The sequence below is a fragment of the Scyliorhinus torazame genome, chromosome 3, assembly GCF_047496885.1.
Source record: "Scyliorhinus torazame isolate Kashiwa2021f chromosome 3, sScyTor2.1, whole genome shotgun sequence".
NCBI classification, from domain to species: Eukaryota; Metazoa; Chordata; class Chondrichthyes; order Carcharhiniformes; family Scyliorhinidae; genus Scyliorhinus; species Scyliorhinus torazame.
This window is the reverse complement of record NC_092709.1, coordinates 339339370-339360766: the sequence shown is the minus strand read 5'-3', so window position 1 is coordinate 339360766 and position 21397 is coordinate 339339370. Positions and strand designations below refer to the sequence as shown.

The 21397-nt window shown below is 48.3% G+C and overlaps 1 protein-coding gene across 1 annotated transcript in view; it reads right to left on the bottom strand.

Annotated features, from left to right (window-relative positions):
* tlx2 (T cell leukemia homeobox 2) overlaps window positions 1–21397 on the bottom strand; it is a 108672-nt gene that overhangs the window by 4266 nt on the left and 83009 nt on the right. Inside the window, exon 2 of the mRNA XM_072497705.1 lies at window positions 11889–12126. Within this exon, the coding sequence (XP_072353806.1) occupies window positions 11889–12126 (238 nt within the window). The remainder of the gene's footprint in view (window positions 1–11888; window positions 12127–21397) is intronic.

Here is a 21397-nt window from a genome sequence, read left to right as displayed (position 1 = left end):
CTTGGCTAGGGGGCGTGGCATGTTCTGGAGCACAAGTCTTCAGTACTGCTGCCAGAGTATTGTCAGGGCCTTTTGGCTTTGGAGTGTCGTACCTTCAGCCATTTCTTGATATCATGTGGGGCGAATCAAATTGGTGAGTCGATGTTCAACCTATCAAGTTCCCTGTTGATCACAGCTGCATACGATATCAACGAGCTGTGAGACATCTGCCAGTCCCATGTGCATCATCCTGATATTCCAGCTTGCCAATCAAAGAGTTGGCATCTTCTATTTTTTTGTTTGTTTTGCTTGTTTGTCTGGTGCGATGAATTCTGTCCACTTGCTGACCAGAGACTCTAAGCTCCAAGCCTCCACTGAAGCAGATGGACCGAGGCGAATCAGCACCTCATTAGTCCGAGGTTGCCCCACTTTAGGTAAGTGGTATCTGACCAGTGGGACATGATGGTATCTCCCATCATTGAGCCTGTTCCACCATTCATGAAGATTACCCCAACTTCACCTTCCCGTACCATCCTGACATCCCTTAATTTCCTCAGTTCCAAAAAGTGTATTGACTCCTGTCTTGAATATATTCAATAACTGAGCGACCACATCTCTCTGAGGCAAAGAATTCCAAAAATTCACAACTCTCTGAGTGAAGAAAGTTCTCCTCACAACAGCCCCAAATGGCCGACTCCTTAATCTGAGACTCTGCCCCCATGTCCTAGGTTCCTCAGACACTGTTGCAACAAGTCTCAATGTCATTACAATGAACATGCTGAGAGGGGGCAAGAGAGTAGGGAGGTGAGTCGGATGCTAAGAGGAGGCAGGGGTGAGATTTTCTTATGAGCTGATTTTCTTTGCTTTGAGCATGTTTAGAATCCTTCAGCAGCACCTTCCAAACCAGCAACCGCCACCACCTAGAAGGTCAGGAGCAGCTTGCGCGTGAGAACACTTCCACCTGCAAGTTCCCCTCCAAGCCACGCACCACTCCAACTTGGAAATATATCACCATTCCTTCACTGTCGCTGGGTCAAAATCTTGGAACTCGCTCCCGAACATCACTGTGGGTGTACCTGAACCACAGGGCTGCAGCGGTTCAAGAAGGCAGTTCACTACCACAATACCAAGTAATAATAACTTGCATTTATTAGGCATTTTAATGCAATAAAATGGCTCAAAGTGTACTGACTTCTGTCTTGAATATTTCTCTGAGGCAAAGAATTTCAAAAATGCACAACTCTCTGTGGAGATCAAGGGTTATGGGGAGAAGGCAGGAGAATGGGATGAGAAAATATCAGACATGATTGAATGGCGGAGCAGACACGATGGGCCGAGTGGCCTAATTCTGCTCCTATGTCTTTATGGTCTTATGATCAAAGTTTTTACTGCAGTGATTATGAAACTAAGGGCGGGATTCTCCGGCCATGACCTCCCAACGACCAGAGAATCCCGCCCGAAATCAATGGAGTTCTCAATTATCCGCCTCTCGCCTGTGGCGTTCTTGCGTTCTTGTGATACGATAGCACAGTGGTTAGCACTGCCGCTTCACAGCTCCAGGGTCCCAGCTTTGATACCCAGCTGGGTCACTGTGCGGAGTCTGCAAGTTCTCGCCGTGTCTGCGTGGGTTTTCTCCGGGTGATCCGGTTTTCTCCTACAGTCCAACGATGTGCAGGTTAGGTGGATTGGCCATACTAAATTGCCCTTAGTGTCCAAAACTGTTGAGTGGGGTTACTGGTTACAGGAATATGTCAGAGGTGTGGGCTTAAGTAGGGTGCTCTTTCCAAGGGCCGGCGCAGACTCGATGGGCCAAATGGCCTCCTTCTGCACTGTAAACTCTATGAAATCTGTGAAATCCAGCCCTAAGTTTGATATTGAACTGCACACAGTCATATTCTATCAGACCTGTCCAAAGGTTTAGGTTTTAAGGAAAGTCATAAATGAGGAGGGAGAGGTAGTTTGGTGAAGAGGGTGTGGGAGGGAATTCCAGAGAGCATGAGAACAGCACAAACAGGAGCAGGAGTAGGTGTGGTAAACCACTGTATTGTATTGTATTGTTACATGCCTGGGCTTGTCCCTGCTGGCTCCTCCCCTCGGGCTCATGATAAAGGTGGCTGGTCTCCGCCTCTGTTCCAGTTCGGGATCAGAGGCCAGGGGGCTTTCTGTTTAATGTATTAAAGCCTCAGTTACGTTCACCACTCATCGTGTGTTCATTGATGGCATATCAATAGGCCATTCAGCCCCTTGAACCTGCCGCACAGTTCAACACAATCTCTGCTGTTCAACTCCACTTTTCCCTACTCCCTCTATCCCTTGATTCCCTGAAGAACCAAAAATCTGTCTACCCAGCGTGCAATGTACTCAACTACGGAGAATCTGCAGCCGCCTGGGGTTGAAAATTACAAAGAGTCACAACCCTTCACGTGAAGAAACACCTCTTCACCACACTCCAAACTGATTGATAGAGTGATGAAAATTAGGGATGAGCAAGAGTCTGAGAACTGTGATAGCGCAGAGAGCTCAGAGGGCTTTAGGGCTGGAGGAGATTAGCCAGGGAGTGGCAAAGGCATGGAAGGATTTGAAACAAGGGTGAGAATATTAAAATCGAGACACAGGTGAAGTTTCCACAAATTGGTTTCGAGTGCTGCTAAACTTTGAAGCATATTTCCTGCCTGAATTCACTAAGGTCCGCGTTGAAAAGTGTGCATCGGAGTTGAGTATATATTTGTGAACAGGCAGCACTGGTTGGGAAAAATAACCATCTCAGGGTGAGAAAGGAGTTTTGTTGATGCCAACTGACGACAGCAGCATTGCCAAGGCGGAAAACTGAATGATAGAAAGATGCAGCGTAAACTTGGCCTGCTGTGTCAGCTCTTTGAAAGAACAAGCCAATTAGTCTAACTACTCTGCTCTTTCCCCATAGCCCAACAAATACTTCCCTTCCTTTATCCAGTTCCCTTTTGAGAATTACAATTCAATCGGCTTCCACTGCACTTTCAGGCAGCATATTCCAGGTCGTAACAGCTCACACACAAACGTACGAATTAGGAGCAGGAGTAGGCCGCTCGGCCCCTCTAGCCTGCTCCGCCATTTCATACGATCCGAGCCGATCTGATTGTAACTTTCCACCCACCCTCCCAAAACCAATCAAGAGTCTATCTAGCTCTGCTTTAAAAATATTCAAAGAGTCTAGGCGGGACTTTTCGGCCCTTCCCACCAGCGGGAACTTCCAATCCCGCCGAAGGTAATCCCGCATGACGGGTTCCCCGGCGGCGGGACGCAAAACGCCATATACCTCAGTGGGACCAGAGGATTCTGCCAACGGCCAATGGTGAGCCGTCACCAACGCTGGAAAACACGTTGGGGAGGGGTGGGGGGCGGGGGGGTGGGGTGGGGGGGGGGGGGGGGGGGTGAAAATCTTGTCCTCTTTTTCCATTGCCCTTTGAGGAAGGCATCTCCAAAGGCTCATTACCATCTGAGAGAACCTGTCCTAAATGGCGACCCCCTTATTTTTACACAGTCGTCCCTAGTTCTAGATTCTCTCACAAAGGCAACGCCCTTTCCACATCCACCCTCTCAAGACCCCTGAGGATCGTAAAGGTTTCAAGCAAGGCAGCTCTTACTCGTCTAAACTCCAGTGGCACAAGTCTAGCCTGTCCAACCTTTCCTCATCAGGCCTCACCTGTGTCACAAGCAACTCTCCTTATCTCCTCGCTGATTTGTTCGCCCATTATTATAATTTGGTTCTCTGACTCGCCTGGAAACATTTTCTCCTCATCAAAATGCCTGATCATTTTCAATACCTCGGCTAATTCAGTCCAAAGATGTGCAGGTTAGGTGGATTGGCCATGCTAAAATTGCCCTTAGTGTCCAAAATTGCCCTTAGTGTTGGGTGGGGTTACTGGGTTATGGGGATAGGGTGGCGGTGTTGACCTTGGGTAGGGTGCTCTTTCCAAGAGCCGGTGCAGACTCGATGGGCTGAATGGCCTCCTTCTGCACTGTAAATTCTATGATAATCTATGATAATTGGTCCTTTCTCTGCTCCAAGACGTTTGGAGGTCAAAGGTAAAAGGTGAAACAGCATTCGCTCTGGGATAAGCTAAAAAACTGATATCTAAATGGGCTGAATGAGGGAGTGGTTTTCACGAGATCGCTGTCTTTCATTTATTCTTATATTCTTCTGAAATTATCCTATTCATACTTCGCACAAGTACGGCACGTTTGAACACATTGAATGCTCAACTGGCTTGCGGCAAAGTGAACTGTAATTTACCACACAAACTCTGGTAATTGTTATTTCCTCAGGGATATTATCAGATTCTTATGTCAGTGACAGGCAATTACACAGATGAAAGCAGTCCTGAATAGCGAACATCACACAAACACCGCCCCGCAAACCTACAGTACAACTAATGCAGGGAGGGGAGAGTGACCAAATAACCGCCCCATACTTTAACTGAAAGTCTTCAGGCTTCAACGATGAGATCACCAACTTCAGGTCAAAAGTACTCTTCCCATTGTCTCAGGACAGGAGGTGCTAGCGATGCTTCTGCTGTAATCATTTACAACTCCTCCAGGCCTATAACTTGCTTCTTTTTTGCCTCGGACTACCATCTCTTTTGTCACTCGATCCCGCCTGTCCGGCAGCCTTTATCTGCACCCTTTGCCCTTTTTTACACACCTCTCCGCCCCCACCTACAATCCTTCCCAAAAAACTATTCCTGGCTGTGCATTTGCTCCTAAACTGCTCCATCCCCCAATTTCCTCCAGTTGTGATTGAAGGTCATTGCCCAGAATCATCAGCAGCAATTCTAGCTCAACCCACCCATCGAGAAACTGAGGAGCCTCCAAGAGAGGGGCAGATGGTGGCATAGTGGCAAAGTCAGTGGACTGGTAAACCCGCGGCCCAGGCTAATGTCCTGGAGACGTGGGTTCAAATCTCACCACAGCAGCTGGCTGTATTTAAATTCAATTAATAAATTTGGAATATAAAACTAGTTAAGGCAACAATCATTGATCGAAGCCCATCTGGTTCACTGGTGAACACCATCACCCCGAAGTTACCCTCCAAGCAACCAATTATCCGGACGTGGAAATATATTGCCATTCCTTCACTGTCGCTGGGTCAAAATCCTGGAACTCCCTCCTGAACAACACTTTGGGTGGACCTACACCACATGGAATGCAGCGGTTCAAGAAGGCAGCTCATCACCACCCTCTAAGGGCATTTAGGGATGGGCAAAAAATGTGGTCTACCCAGCGATGCCCACATCACATAAAATGAATAAAGAAAGAAAAAAACTGGTGTCCCTTTAAGGAAAAGACTACATGTGACTCCAGACCCACAGAAACATGGTTGACTCTGCCCTCTGAAATGGCCCAGCAAGCCATTCAGTTCAAGGGCAATTCGAAATGGGTAACAAATGCTGACGTTCCCGGCCATGCCCATGTCTCATGAAGGAAACAATGGCTGATTTTCACACTCACACCTAGGTTTACTCCATTGAAATCAAAGGTCTCCCTCAGCACAGTAACTCTGGCTGACACCTTCAGTACTGCCAACAGTGGGCAGGCCCTCTAAATTTTCCCGTCCTATCTGCCACGATGCCCACCAGTATAGGGGCCAGAAAATCCCGCCCTCTGCTTCTCTCACGAGAGCTTCTGCCTGACCTGCTGGGTATTCCCCACATTATTTTGTTTTTGTTTCGGATTCCCAGTATCCCTGGTATTTTACATTTGAGCCACCATGAATCTGATGCCATGTCTTTGCAGAATAATTCACAGAATCGCAGATTAATAGCGTGCAGAAGAGGCCCTTTGTCTAATCGAGCCTGCGCAAAATCATCAAAGAGATCTGACCTGCCTACTTAATCCCATTTGCCTGAACTTGGCCCATCGCCTTGAATGTTATGACATGCCGAGTGCTCATCCAGGTACTTTTTAAAGGATGTGAGGTGACCCCCGCCCCCCCCCCCCCCCCCCAACCCCAGGCAGTGCATTCCAGACCATCACCACCCTCTGGATAAAAAAGTTTTTCCTCAATGCCCCTTAAACCTCCTATCCTGACCTTGAACTTGTGCCCCCTCATAACTGACCCTTCAACTAAGGGAAACAGCTGCTCCGTATCCACCCTGTCCATTCCCCTCATAATCTTGTACACCTCGATCAGGTCACCCCTCAGTCTTCTCTGCACCCGCGAAAACAACGCAAGCCTATCCAGCCTCTCTTTCTAACGTAAATGTTCCGTCCCAGGCAACATCCTGTTGAATCACCTCCGCATCCTCTCCAGTGCAATTACACCCTTCCTATAATGTGGCGACCAAAATTGAACACAGTATTCCAGCTGTGGCCTCACCAAAGTTCTATACAACTCCAATATGGCCTCACTGCTTTTGCAACCTATGCACAGTGGTTAGCACAGTTGCTTCACAGCTCCAGAGTCGCAGGTTCGATTCCCGGCTTGGGTCACCGTCTGTGCGGAGTCTGCAAGTTCTCCCCGTGGGTTTCCTCCGGGTGCTCCGGTTTCCTCCCACAGTCTACAGATGTGCAGGTTAGGGTGCATTGGCCATGCTAAATGGCCCTTAATATCCAAAAAGGTTGGGTGGGGTTACTGGGTTATGGAAATAGGGTGGAGGCGTGGGCTTGGATAGGGTGCTCTTTTCAAGGGCCGGTGCAGACTCGATGGGCCGAATGACCTCCTTCAGCACTGTAAATTCTATGATTCTATGATAAAGGCAAGTATTCCATATGCCTTTTTCACCACCCTATTAACCTGCCCTTCCGCCTTCAGAGATCTATGGACAAACACGCCAAGGTCCTTTGTTCCTCGGAACTTTCCAGTGTCAGGCCGCTTATTGAATATTTCCTTGTCACATTACTCCTTCCAAAGCGTATCACCTCACACTTTTCAGGGTTAAATTCCATCTGCCCATTTGACCATCCCGTCTATATCTTCCTGTAACCCAAGACATTCAACCTCACTGTTAATCACCCAGCCAATCCGCAAACTTATCGATCTTACCTCCCACGTAGTGAACTACTGGGGCTGGTTTAGCACACAGGGCTAAATAGCTGGCTTTTAAAGCAGACCAAGGCAGGCCAGCAGCATGGTTTAATTCCCGTACCAGCCTCCCCGAACAGGCGCCAGAATGTAGCGACTAGGGGCTTTTCACAGCAACTTCATTTGAAGCCTACTTCTGACAATAAGCAATTTTCATTTTCACTATGCTGCTTATATAAATGACAAAGAATAGGGGAACCAGCACCGATCCCTGTATGCCACTAGTCACTGACTTCCAGTCACTAAAGCAGCCGTCTGCCATCACCCTCTTTCTCCTGTAGCAAAGCTAATTTTGAATCCATCTTATCCAGTTGCCCTGTATCCCATGTGCATTTGCTTTCTTAATACGTCTCCCAAGTGGGACCTTGTCAAAGGCTTTGCTGAAATCCATGTAAACTACATCAACTGCACTACCCTCATCTACACAGCTGGTCACATGCTCAAAAAAGTCAATCAAGTTTGTTAGGCATGACCTCCCTCTGACAAAGCCACGCTGACTATTCCTGCTCAAACTTTGCCTCTCCAATTCTCCTTCAGAATTTTCTCCAATAATTTCCCAACCACTGACATGAGACTCACTGGTCTGTAGGTCCCTAACTTATCTCTGCAATATTTCTTAAATAGTGGGACAACGTTAGCTGTTCTCCAGTCCTCTGGCATCTGCCCCGTGGCCAGAGAGGAATTAAAAATTTGGATCAGAACCCCTGCAATCTCCTCCCTCGTCTCCCCTGGCATCCTGGGACACAATGGAGACTTTCCCACTTTTAAGCCTGCCAACACCACCAATACCTTGTCATTCCCGATGTAAATTTGCTCAAGAACCTCCCAGTCTCTCTCTCTGAGTTCCAGGTCCACCTCCTCATTCTCTTGGGTGAAGATAGATATGAAGCATTTGTTCAACACCGTATCAATGTCCTTTGGGTCCAACCACAGATTGGCCCCTTTGTCCCGAATGGAGCCTACCCTTTCCCTGGATATCCTCTTCCCATTGACATACTTCGAGAATATCTTGGGATTTTCCCTACTTTTACAAGCCAGAGCTTTCTCATATCCCCCCTTTGCTCCCCTAATTGCTTTCTTAAGCTGAACCTCTCCATTGGAAGAGATATATCAAATTGCCATTGAAATCACTGAACAGTGTAAGTTTTCTGCTGTTCTTCACCACTCTGTATAACTGTGTCTGATACTTACAAAAAGGTACATCGCATCTATAGCACAGAGATGTGTCAGTCTGTTCCATTGCTCCCTGGCGGTAACTCCACATAAGTTGCTTTCCGATCGAATTGTGTTTGCTATCCTGCCCCCATATCGCTCTGTTTGTGCTTCATGTATGTCTCAAGCCTGCCCTTAAATATATCAGTGTTATCTGCCTCACCATCCCATGTGACGATGGTTTCCACATTCTTATATTTTCAAGAGGAGGAGTGAGAATGATCAGAAGAAATAAAGATAAAACTTGCATTTAAGTAGCACCTTTTCCAACCTCAGGATGGCCCAAAGTCCTTTCCAGCCAAATAAATGCTTTTGAAGTCACAGAGTCAAAGGGGCAGAGATTCATGGAGGTCGCCAGCACAGAAAAGGCCCATCGCCTCATCGTGACTGGGGCAGTCAAAAACAACCACCGAACCACTTGAATCCCATTGTCCAGCACTTGGTCCATAGCTGTGTATGTCTTGGCATCGCACGTGCAAATCTAAATACTTCTTAAATGTTATGAGGGTCTCTGCTTCCACCACCCTTTCAGGCAGCGAGTTCCAGACTCCCCCCCCCCCCCATAAACTCTCTGGAAAAGATTTTCCTCACATTCCCTCGCAGCATGGTAGCATAGTGGTTAGCACAGTTGCTTCACAGCTCCAGGGTCCCAGGTTCGATTCCCAGCTTGGGTCACTGTCTGTGCGAAGTCTGCACGTTCTCCCCGTGTGTGCGTGGGTTTCCTCCGGGTGCTCCGGTTTCCTCCCACAGTCCAAAGATGTGCAGATTAGGTGAATTGGCCATGCTAAATTGCCCTTAGTGTCCCAAAAGGTTAGGTGGGGTTACGGGGATAGGGTGGAGGTGTGGGGCTTAAGTAGGGTGCTCTTTCCCAAGGGCCGGTGCAGACTCGATGGGCTGAGTGGTCTCCTTCTGCACTGTAAATTCTATGATTCTATGAAAGCTCCTGCCACTTACCTTAAATCAATGCCCCCTGGTCATTGGTTCTTCCACCAAGAGGAAAACATTTTTTCCTGTCTACTCTCTCTATGCCCCATTTCAATCATGTCCCCCTCAGTCTCCTCTGCTCCAAGGAAACCAACCCCAGTCCATCCAATTTGTCTTCATTGCTGAAACTCTGCAGCTCAGGCAACACCCTGGTAAATCTCATCTACACTCTTTCTGTGCTATCACATCGCTTCTTGTCACAAGTAGGCTTCAAATGAAGTTACTGTGAAAATTGTATGGGATTTGTCAAATTAGTGATTGACACTCAGGAGGTTGACAAGCTGCAGCCGCATATACACATTGCACTCCCCACACACACCATCCCAGCCAACAAGATGGCACTGGGTTGCGGTGGAGTGCGCCCATACAGCTAATGGGTCAGCTGGGGCCAGAGGGCACCTAGGGTGGTGGACTGGGGGGGGCACCCATACGACCCGTGGCACAGCTGCATGGCAGCCTTGCTGGCTGCGGAAATGGTGCTCCGTGCCCGTCCACCCCGACCCCACAGCCCACCTCTTGGCAACATCCCGCTATGTCCCCCGGCCCTGGCAGAAGCCCCCGGCCATCGGCACAACTGTCGGCAAACTATGGCGATGTTGAACACTTTCCATACCCTGCCCCCTCTCTCCCTCAACAGCCATGGCACCTGTTCATGATTTTTAAAAGCACAAGTGAACCTCGCCGCCGGGAATTTCCCCCAGTGGAGGTGGAGAATGGCGGATGCCCCGGAGAATACCGGGTCAGGCGCGTTCATGATATACAAACGGTGTCTACCGTACATGCGGTGTGGAACGCATTGACGCCGCTGTAGAGTCTCCGGAGAATTGAGATTTGGCGTGAAACTGGTACCCGCCATGATTTTGGCATCAAAATTGATTCTCCGCCCAATCACGTTTCCCAATTCCTCTTCCCAATCAGCCGAAAGAGAGTCCCGCCCACTTTCTGTCATGGATTCTGGCAAGGCCATAATTTGTAGTCCATCTCAAATCACCGTTGAACTGAATACATTGCTCAGACATCAGGGGTCAGTTAAGAGTCAACCTCATTGCTGAGGGTCTGGAGTCACATGTGGGCCAGACCGGGTAAGGACGGCAGATTTCCTTCCCTCAAGGACATTAGCGGAGCAGATGGATTTTTATGACAATTGATGATAGTTTTGCAGTCATAATTACTGAGACCAGCTTTACGTTCCGTACTTATTAATTGAATTGAAATGACACAGCTGCCATAGAGGGGTTTGAACCTGTGCCCCCAGAGAATGAGCCTGGGACTCTGGATTACTAAGCAGTGATGTTACCCGTACACCAACCTCTCCATCCTCTCCCTGTCTTCTCATGCAGTGGTGGTCCCATAAAAAGCAGGAGATATCAGCTCAATTAGTAACGTTAAACCCGAGATCTTTGCTAGTCAAGGGTGTAAAAGGATATGCAGCCCAGGTGAAATAAAAACAGAAAATGCCGGGAAAACCCATCAGGCCTGACAGCATCTATGGAGCGAGCAAGCAGAGTTCACTCTTCAAGGTCAAGGGCCTGTCTTCAGTTTTCCAGCTCTGAAGATCCCTGAGCGGAAACATTGGGCGGGATTTTCAGGGCTCCTTGCAGCGTGTTTCTCGATGGCGGAGGTGATCTACCATTTGGCCGGTGACGGGATCATCTGTTCCCGCTGCTGATAACGGGGTTTCCTGTTGTATGGAACAAACCCCTCCCCCCCGCAGCCGGGAAACACACGCCGAGGGTTCTCCGGCCATTAACTATGTTTCTCTCTCAGACGCTGCCAGACCTGCTGGGCTTTTCCAGCTTTTCCTGTTTTTATTTCAGGTTTCCAGGATCTGCAGCATTTTGCTTGTGTTTGGAGCTCAGGAGGAGATCAGCCGTGGTGACAGCAGCAGAAACAGGAGCAGGAGGAGGCTATACAGTCCCTTGAGCATTCACCACCATTCAATGAGATCATGGTTGCTCATCCACCTCAACTTCCCTTTCCCACCCTATCTCTCAGAGCCCAGAAATCCATCAATCACACCTCTTGAATTTACTCAGTGGCTGCAAATCCAGACTCGCTGGAGGAAAAATTCCAAAGGTTCACAACTCTCTGAGGGCAGAAACCTCTTCCATCTCAATCCAAAATGGTAATCCTTTATCCCTAGTTTTTAATATTCTTTCACGGGATGCAGACATCACAGGCAAGGCAGGCTTTTGCTGCCCATTCCCAATGAACTGAGTGGCTGTTTCGGAGAGCAGCTAAGATCAACCACATTGCTGTGGGTCTGGAGTCACATGCAGGCCGAGGCCAGGTAAGGATGGCAGATTTCCAAAGGGCATCAGTAAACCAGGTGGGGTTTTGGTTATGGTCTCCATTACTGAGACTAGCTTTATATTCCAGGTTTATTAATTACATTTCAATTCCACAAGATGTCAAGGTGGGATTTGAAACCCACCCGCAGAGGATTTCAGCCTGGATCGCTAGTCTGGTGGCATTACCACTGCACCACTGTGTCGCCACAGCCCTAGGCTCTTCAGTGGGAAGGTACAGCCTCTAAGCATCTACCCTGGCAAGCCCTCTAAGAACTTTCACTTGTTTCACTGAGATACGTTGAATGATGGAACTGGCTCAAGGGGCTGAATGGCCTCAAACTGCTTCTTGCGATTGGCATTACCTCCACTTGGTCCTTCTGTTCTGGAACCAGGTCTTGACTTGGGCATCGGTCATCTTGAGGGCCTTAGCTAGCGTTGCCCTCTCGGCTGAGGCCAGGTACTTCTGCCGGTGGAAGCGCTTCTCCAGCTCGCAGATCTGCAGGCGGCTGAACGAGGTCCTGGGCTTCTTCCGCTTTGGAGGGGTGCGGTTCTGGTACGGGTGGCCGATCCTCCTAGTCACGGTGAACGGGGACAGGGCAGCTGGTGAAAGCAGAGGGAAAGAAGTCAACAGTAGGTAGCAAAAAAGAAAATACACAGCATTGGCACAAGTGATCGGGGCTTCTCAAATGGGCTTTTTAGCACAAAGGGAATGAAGGAATTTGGGGATATTGTGGGAAAGTGAAGTTACAAGTTGCATGTAAGTTGCAAGTTACAACAAACAGCTACTCTCACTATCCACCCCCTCACCCTACAGCACAGCATTACCCTTCTGTCTTTCTCTTATCAGGCACCCAATAATACAATCTGATCAGGCAGTGGAGGAACAAGAAGAAGTGAACAGTACTGAAATATCATCATTTGATTTGACACTTGCAGTCACCAGCCCAGGTACAGACATTGCTGGTAAGTTAAATGGACTTAGTGGTGGGATCTGAATGCAGTGAGACACCAGGACACCTGGTGGGCAGCAACCAAGGCAGGGGCAAGGACAGCGCAGGTACTAGATTACCAGGAGATGAGATCACACACATGTTCCACTGCGGAGGGCTCAAATCAGTAGGCTACAGAAGAACACGGATGTACATAACAAAATGAATGCTGCACTGAGGAGCCTGGGTTCATTGTGAAGGAGCACAAAGGCACCCAGTATCAACATGGCATAGGTCTTTGCACAGAGCTCAGAGCCTATCCCTGCCAGTGTGGAGTAGTGGTCAACTCTGTTCACAAACTCACGGAGCCGGACCAGTAGCAGTCACCCAGTAATTGAATCTGGCAGTGCTATTGTCATGCCTGCAGATTACAATTGTTACAATAGGGAGATGTTAGGAAATTGGATCTGGAAATGGGATCGAAGATGTAGTGGATAATTTAGGGGTTAACAAACTGAGGGTAAAATTGCTCGCACTGAGTGAGATGTATACGCCCATACCTGGCCTGAGTTACATTGCCCCATTCAGACTTAAACTTGTTAATGGGAATAAACAGGGTACCCCTGTTCAGCTGGAATGATTCACCTAAGATCCATTGTCCTCCAGGACACACTAATTTGACCAGCTATTAGCTCATTATAGAGTCTGATGGCTTCTTTTGTCTGGAAGTTGGAGGTTAATTGCATATTCATAGCGTGGCCCTGTTCTTTTGTGTAAACAGGAATGGACAATTAAAAGCCCAGGTAGCAATTATGAGTTTAGGTCTGGACATCCCACGACAGAACTATTGTTTGAGGGGCTAGGAGGAGCTCAGAGAGAGAAAAAAATCCTGTTCGAACAGGTGGGGGAGAATGATTTGGAAAGCCATTGTGATAGGTCACGAAAAGCTGCCACAGAGACTGGATTTCAAAAAAGGGTCTGAAGTAGCTAGTTTAACAACAGGAATATATTCTGTAAATGCAAGTACAATTGTGCCTTACTGTCTAAGTGGAGCTGAGAGCTGTATGTTCAGTTTACGTGCTGTTTAATAGGAAATTGTGTGTTAGCGTTAAAAGATGTAAGCTGTTCTTGTTAGGTTGGAAGTTTAAAAGTTTAAGTATTGATTTTCTTTTGTTTTACTAAAGTTTTGTTTGTAAAAATAACCAAGTCCTATTTTGTCTGCAATCATAAGACCATTAGACATAGGAGCAGAATTAGGCCACTCGGCCCATCAAGTTTGCTCCGCCATTCAATCATGGCTGATATTTTTCTCACCCCATTCGCCTGCCTTCTCCCCATAACCCCTAATCCAATCACTCCTGGAGCGAAGCATCATTTCCGCACAGGCTTACAAAATTAAAAACACATTGCGGTTCTTGTCCAGTATCTTAGCCACAGGCATTCGTAACACAACAATGAAATGGGCTGGCAGGATCTCACAGCAGTACAGCAATTTGTCCTCAAATGAATGACTAGATTGCAGAGGTTCCAGCGCTGGGGTAGTGGTAGGTCCATGGAGAGTGAATCTGATGGATGAAGACATCATTCACCTTCTCACCACAGCCACTCTGATTGTGCATTCGCTGTTGCATGGAAGCCAGCCAGTTCACACTGATCTCTGCTAGTCCAACATGGTGCAGTCAATAGCAGGGTCTTCTCGGGGAAGAGCTGTCATTCTCCAATGCCATTTGCTTGCTACACACATGAGAACACTGGGGTTGAACCCTGGAGCAGCCCTGTGGTCAGGGGATAGACCTTGCTACCCTGCAGCTACACTTCGATTTTCCGCAGTAGCTCAAATGCAGCGAACGCAGTCTACTGCCATTGAATGAAGACATCATGATGGCTGCCAGGATAGCAGCCAATCCCCTGAATGATTTGCTACCAATGGCATCCTTTAATGTAAGGAAGCTTACAATCTGAGCGAAACCATGTGCTCGCTCTGTCTGCTTGTCTCTGACAAGATCGAATAAAATGTAATTAACTCTCACTGAACAGAGAGCTTCAGTGACTTTTCATACTCATGACAAATTGGAAAATGGTGCAAATACCTCCAGCTCCCGCCTGGAAGGAGCCAGGAGCATAGAAGGTGGTTAACACATTCACGGCCACTAGCCATGTAGTCCTTTCCCTTGCTCTGCAGCAAGGGGCTGATTAACGTGAGGATGTGCTTACGCAAGTGCAGACGTTTCACAAATTATTCCTTATTGAGGTTCAGGTAGGAAAATTCCTTCTTGAACACCTTGGGCCGATATGGCTTCCTGGTGATAGCCCTTATCCTTCTCCTCCTCGTGTCTCTTCCAGCAGCTTGTCCTGTTCTATGTGGCCTCTGTGGGCAGTACGGTAGCATAGTGGTTAGCACTGTGGCTTCACAGCTCCAGGGTCCCAGGTTCAATTCCCGGCTCGGGTCAACTGTCTGTGTGGAGTCTGCACGTTCTCCCCGTGTCTGGGTCTGCATGGGTTTTCTCCGGGGTCTCCGGTTTCCTCCCACAAGTCCAAAGATGTGCAGGGTTAGGTGGATTGGCCATGATAAATTGCCCTTTGGTTAGGTGGGGTTACTGGGCTATGGGGATAGTGTGGAGGTGTGGGCTTAAGTGGGGTTCTCTTTCCAATGGTGGATTGGCCATGATAAATTGCCCTTTGGTTAGGTGGGGTTACTGGGCTATGGGGATAGTGTGGAGGTGTGGGCTTAAGTGGGGTTCTCTTTCCAAGAGCGGGTGCAGACTCGATGGGCTGAATGGCCTCCTTCTGTACTGTAAATTCTCTGATCTATCATTTCCCACATCATGCTGTATTCCAAGGAAAATTGCTACTAGCCCGTCCGTGAATGGGAGAAACTAATTTGTGCAGAATCCTTGACATCAGCAAATTGTTCTTCAGCATCTGCCATGCCACTCCCTGTTGAATTTGCAACATAAAATTATAGGCAGCAATAAACACTTGCAGAGTTGAAGCAGTGGAAATAACCAGCAGCTATTGTGGAATAGTTTATGACCCCTTTAGTCTGCACAGAAAGGTGGTCCTTCCCGCTGCTGAAGGCATGCTCCACATTATCGGCTGTGAGGATAAGAGATTGTTAATATCCAAAATAGCTCCACTGGTATTAAATCAACACACGTCTTGATCTGCTTGCACCCACGTCTGGCTGACGTGAACTGCACACGAACCAATGCCCTCACCGATATGGCAGCTGGTGCAACTTAAGGCACGGGTGAGCGCGCCAACTGCGGTGACAATGCTTGGAGCTCGAAGGATACTCGGAGCACCCAGAACGGACCGCTGAGTCTCAATTTCTAACATCACTGCCTCGGTTATGTCAGCACCGTATTCCTGCAGGAGTCAGCGGTACCTACAGCAAGCTGAGCGTGAGAACTGAAATTAAAAGCCAAGGAAATGACGGGGCGAGAATGACAAATCAGCCACCCTTCAGTCAGGATGTGAAACTTCAGGCACAGGGCGAATCAGCAACGCCACAAATGTGCACCCATGCCTGAAGAAATCTGTCGGATAAATGCTATTGAGTCATCCGACTGACGGCAGACAGAACGAACCTAAACCTTGAGGACAATGGTTAATCTCAAACTCTTTTCTTCATCAGTTTGTGACACCATGTGAATTTCAAGGTTTGATACCAATTTGCCACTACCAACATAGATAAGTGTACACTGAGCAAAGGTCGTATCCTCTCTCAAACACACTCTAACCTTCTGGTTCTGTTTCTGTGTCTCATTCTGGGCGGGATTCTCTCAGCCCGGGGCCGGGCCGGAGAATCCCCACGACCGGCGCGAAATGCCGTGACGCGATTCCCCGCAGAGTGAAGAATCGGCGCCATTGATGCCGGCGTGGTCGGCGCGGTGCTAGTCGGGGGCCGTTCTACGCGGCCCCCCCCCCCCCCCCCCCCGTCAATTCTCAACCCGGGATGGGTCGAGCGGCCGGAGCAAAAAACCTGAGTACTGCAGGCGCCGTTCACACCTGCTCCTAGCCGGCGTGACCTCGGCGTGGAAGGGTCCGGGGGTGGCCTGTGGGGGGGAGGGGGGGATTGACACCGGGAAGCCCTCCGTTGTGGCCTGGCCCACGATCGGGGCCACCGACCGGTGGGCTGGCCTCTTGGGCTGGGGACCTCCTTTCTTCCGCGCCGGCCCCTGTCGCCCTGCGCCATGTTGTGTCTGGGCCGGGGCGTTGAAGGGAGCCACTGCGCATGTGCACGTTGGTGACCGTGCCACTATGCATGTGTGCATTGGCGCCGGTGCCACTATGCATGTGTGCGTTGGCGCCGGTGCCACTATGCATGTGTGCATTGGTGCCGGTGCCACTATGCATGTGTGCGTTGGCGCCGGTGCCACTATGCATGTGTGCATTGGCGCCGGTGCCACTATGCATGTGTGCATTGGCGCCGGTGCCACTATGCATGTGTGCGTTGGCGCCGGTGCCACTATGCATGCGCACGTTGGTGACGGTGCCACTGCGCATGTGCGGACCCTGCGGCGCCCAGTGCCGGGATTGGCAGCTGGAGCGGCGAGGGTCACTCCAGTGCCGTGCTGGCCCCCTGTAGGGGCCAGAATTGCTGATCCTGAGGCCATGTTGACGCCGTCGAGAAACACAACAGCGTTTCCAACGGCGTCAACACTTAGCCTCAGGATCAGAGAATCCCGCCCCCTGTCTCTCTTACTCCATCCCCATTTCTCTTGCTCACTTTCTCGCTTTTAGCCTTTCATAATTCTCACTCTTCCCTATAACTGTAAACATTTCTCCCTCTTTCGATCTCTGACTCTCTCCTGGGTCTCTGTCTCACTCTGTCACTATGACTCTTGTTTTACCTCTCGCAATCTCACTTCTGTACACGCCTGACTTTCTCTCTCACATATTACTTGGCTTGCATTGCAGATTCACAGGGATGATACGGGCTAAAATGAATGAGGTGGAAGCGCTTCTTTGTACACAACTCACTCCTCCAAGAAGCTGTTCAGGATAAGGGTCAATTGAAATGTTCAAAATTAAACTGATAGATTTTATTAGGCAAGGGTATTAAGGGATAAAGAGGAGAGACTTGCTTACCCCAGCTGAGAGGTCAATTACCAGGGATACCTATAAGGGAGGAGGTCTATTGGTGCAGTGGGTAGAGTTCCTGCAGGCGGCCGGAAGCTCCAGGTATGACTTCCATGATGGCCAAGGAAGATGCGTTCATGACGCAGTCAAACAGGTTGACTGTCAACCTGCAAAATCCTTCCAACACATTCCTGGAGGAGAAGCTTTGACAAAGAGTCATCCAGACTCGAAACGTTAGCTCTTCACTCTCCCTACAGATGCTGCCAGACTTGCTGAGATTTTCCAGCATTTTCTCTTTCGGTTCGAAACAGTAGCTCCCTTTTCACTCCACAGATGCTGGCAGACCTGTTGAGATTGTCCAGTATTTTCAGTTTTCCTTCCAACACATATCAACGGCAGGCGGTAAGACAGGTCAGCCTTGCTTGGTGTGGAGTGGTGTCTCTCAAGCTAAAGGTTCTGCCAATAAGCTAGCAACCTGTTCCAGGTAAAATCTGCTATGGAATCAAACAAGAGTCTACCTTAGGCACCACTAGGAGCGGAAAGAGAGAGCCACAGATATAAGCTGATTGTTAGACGGATTAGCAGGGATATGAGGAGCAACAAGGGAATACTCAGTAAACAGGGGTGCATTGAGAGGGGTTAAGGAAGTGAGAGAGGTTGGATTGCCTGTCAGGTGGATATGGTAGTCAAGAAAGCATTTGGGTGAGGCATTGAATACAAAAACTGGGAAGTAATGCTGGACATCTGGAATTCACGGCCTAAGTTTGTGGTTGAGGCTGAAACGCTCAACTCATTTAAAAGGTACCTGGATCTGCACCTGAAGTGCTGCGACCTGCAAGGTGCTGGATAGTGGGATTTTAATGAGTGGTTAGTTTTTTTCCCCCTCTGTTTTGGCCAGTATAGTTGCAATGGTGATGCACTATCAATTACGACGAGACGAGAGTAGAGAGTAACCGAGGCTTTATTACACAGAGATGTGTGGCCTCCTACAGCTGCTGCCAAAATGGCTGCAGTTCGGAGAGCACACACATTTATACTCCGCCTACTGGGCGGAGCCAGCAGGCAAGGATCTACCTGTAGTACAGGGCCTTACCGTAATACCCTCGTATGTTGTGCAGTATATACAATATATCACAACAGTGGTGACTACCACAACTGGGCTGTATGACCTCTTTCTCTGTCGTACCTTTCCTATGGTTCTAACTTTTCAAGTCAAAGATTAACCAGGATTGTTGTAACCCTGGCCAGGAATTTACAGCCCCTCCCGCCCGGCGGGATATTAGGGTCCCGCTGAAGTAAAGGACAATTTAAATAGTCTGTCACATCCACTGGAGGGAGGCATGTCATGGCAGGGCCGTGAAATCCTGGCAATGTCCACCTGTAGAATCTGCGTTTTGACTGACTCAAAAGCTGACCTTCAAAGGCAGTCCCGTTAAAATTTTAAATAAAATCACCCGCACCTCCAACATTGGGAACAAGATGGCAGGAAAACAAAAGGAAATAAAAGATTAGAAACTTAATTTTCTAAATTCCACCTGGTTCGATGCCCATTTTTGGCTGATAATGTGGAGAGTTTTACTGTGTTAAAAGTGCGGTTTTAAATGCAACTTCAGAGTTGAAGAGATTTCCAGCATTCATAAACGACCATAAGATAATGCTCCCTCCCTATCAATGAGCAGCAACTTTGCTGCCAAAATTCTGAAGCCAGAAAGTCACTACCAATAAGGAATGTCTTCTGCTGACAAGACGTATGGTCATTCTATCCTTCTGTACATCTCTCTGTGTGCTCTTTTGTGTTGAGCTATGCCGACGCAACTTTGTTAGTGAGGAAAATAGTAAAATTGAGGACAAAATAAAAAGGACCAAGATGTTTAGATCAAGGCATGATTCCTCTCTCTGCCATTTTAACATAAGATCATACAAATTAGGGGCATTGGGTAGGCCATTCATCCCTTGGAGCTGCTCCACCATTCAATAAGATCGCGGTGATCTGATCATGGCCTTAACCCTGCTGACCTGTTTAGCCCTGCTCCCCCCCCCCCTGCCCGTGCAACCTCCTGCATTACCCTCAACTCCCTTGTGGATCAAAGATCTGACTCAGCCTGAGAGAAGTAGCACGTTGTTTAGCACTGCTGCGTCACAGCGCCAGAGATCCGGGCTCAAATCCAGCCTTGGGCCACTGTTCACCCCTCATCTGGATGGATTTCCTCCAGCTGCTTTGATTTCCTCCCCCAGTCCAAAGATATGCGTGTTAGGTAGATTGGCCATGCTAAAAATTGGACCTAAGTGTCCAACAATGTAAATTGGGTTGGTGGGTGGGGGCGGGGGTTACGGTGATAGGGTGAAAGAGGCCATTCGGCCCATCGAGTCTGCACCGACCCACTTAAGCCCTCACTTCCATCCTATCCCCGTAACCCAATAAACCCTCCCAACCTCTTTTGGTCACTGAGGGCAATTTATCATGGCCATCGACCTACCCTGCATGTCTTTGGACTGTGGAAGGAACCGGAGCACCCGGAGGAAACCCACGCAGACACGGGGAGAACGTGCAGACTCCGCACAGACAGTGACCCAGTGGGGAAGAATCGAACCTGGGACCCTGGTGCTGGGAAGCCACAGTGCTATCCACTTGTGCTACCGTGGTGCCCTTCCTACCTTCCATCCTTCCTACCAAAGTAGACAACCTACCATTTGCCCACATTTGTCAAATTTTCTGCCCACTTACTTAACCCACCCACATTTCTTTGCAGAGTCTTTGTGTCCTCCTCACAACTTGCTTTCCCACCTACTTTGTACAGCATTTGGAAAGGAGTGGTGTAATCAGGCAAAGTCAGCATGGATGTGCGAAAGGGAAATTATGCTTGACAAAGCTACCAGAATTCTTTGAAGATGTAACTCATAGAGTTGACAAGGGAGATGCGGTGGATGTGGTTTATTTACACTTTCAGAAGGCTTTCGACAAGGTCTCACATAGCAGACTAATATGTAAAGTTAAAGCGCATGAGATTGCAGGTAGTGGCTTGAGATGGATAGAAAACTGGTTTGCAGACAGGAAGCAAAAAGTTGGAATAAATGTGTCTTTTTCTGATCCGCAGGCAGTGACTAGTGGCTACTGTAGGGACCTGTGCTCGGGCCCCAACTGTTCACAATATATATCAATGATTTGGACTGAATGTATTATTTCCAAATTTGAAGGATGACTGTGAGGAGTATTGTAATTGAAAATATGGGCTGATGTGTCATTTGAAACATGGAAGTCTGGCAATATCTGATCTGAGAGAAAAATGGAGGATATAGGGAAAGATCCCACAAAGGGTTAACAGCAGCTGCAAAGAGCAGGATTGTAAAATGCAGATAGCCTTGGTCAAGCAGGCTTAGCAAACAAGACAAACAGGATTTTTGTTTGAAGCCAAAAGCAATGGCTCACACCTTCACTGAAAGCAACTATCTTAGTAAGCATCTGGAAAAGCATGGATGAGGTTCAGTTGAATTTGGTGACAATTCTAAGTGTGAAAATGTGCTCATACCAGGTAAATTAAAGAAAACTGGAGACAATCAGTCTATGAGAAACATAATTCAAAGCCAAAATCAAAGTCAAAATTATGAGCTGAGGACACAATTGGAAAATAAAACTATAGAAATGACAGGAATTAAATGTAACACCTCTTGAAGTCAAAGCATTTTGAACATCACAAAGGAAACAATGTAATCAGAGACCTGAGAGCTGAGGTCATGTCAAAATGAGTACTTAGTTGGATTAGAAAATTTAGATCTTGGGTAGGGAGATCTTTCCAAGAGCCAGTGCAGACTCGATGGGCCGAATGGCCTCCTTCTGCACTGTAAATTCTATGATGATC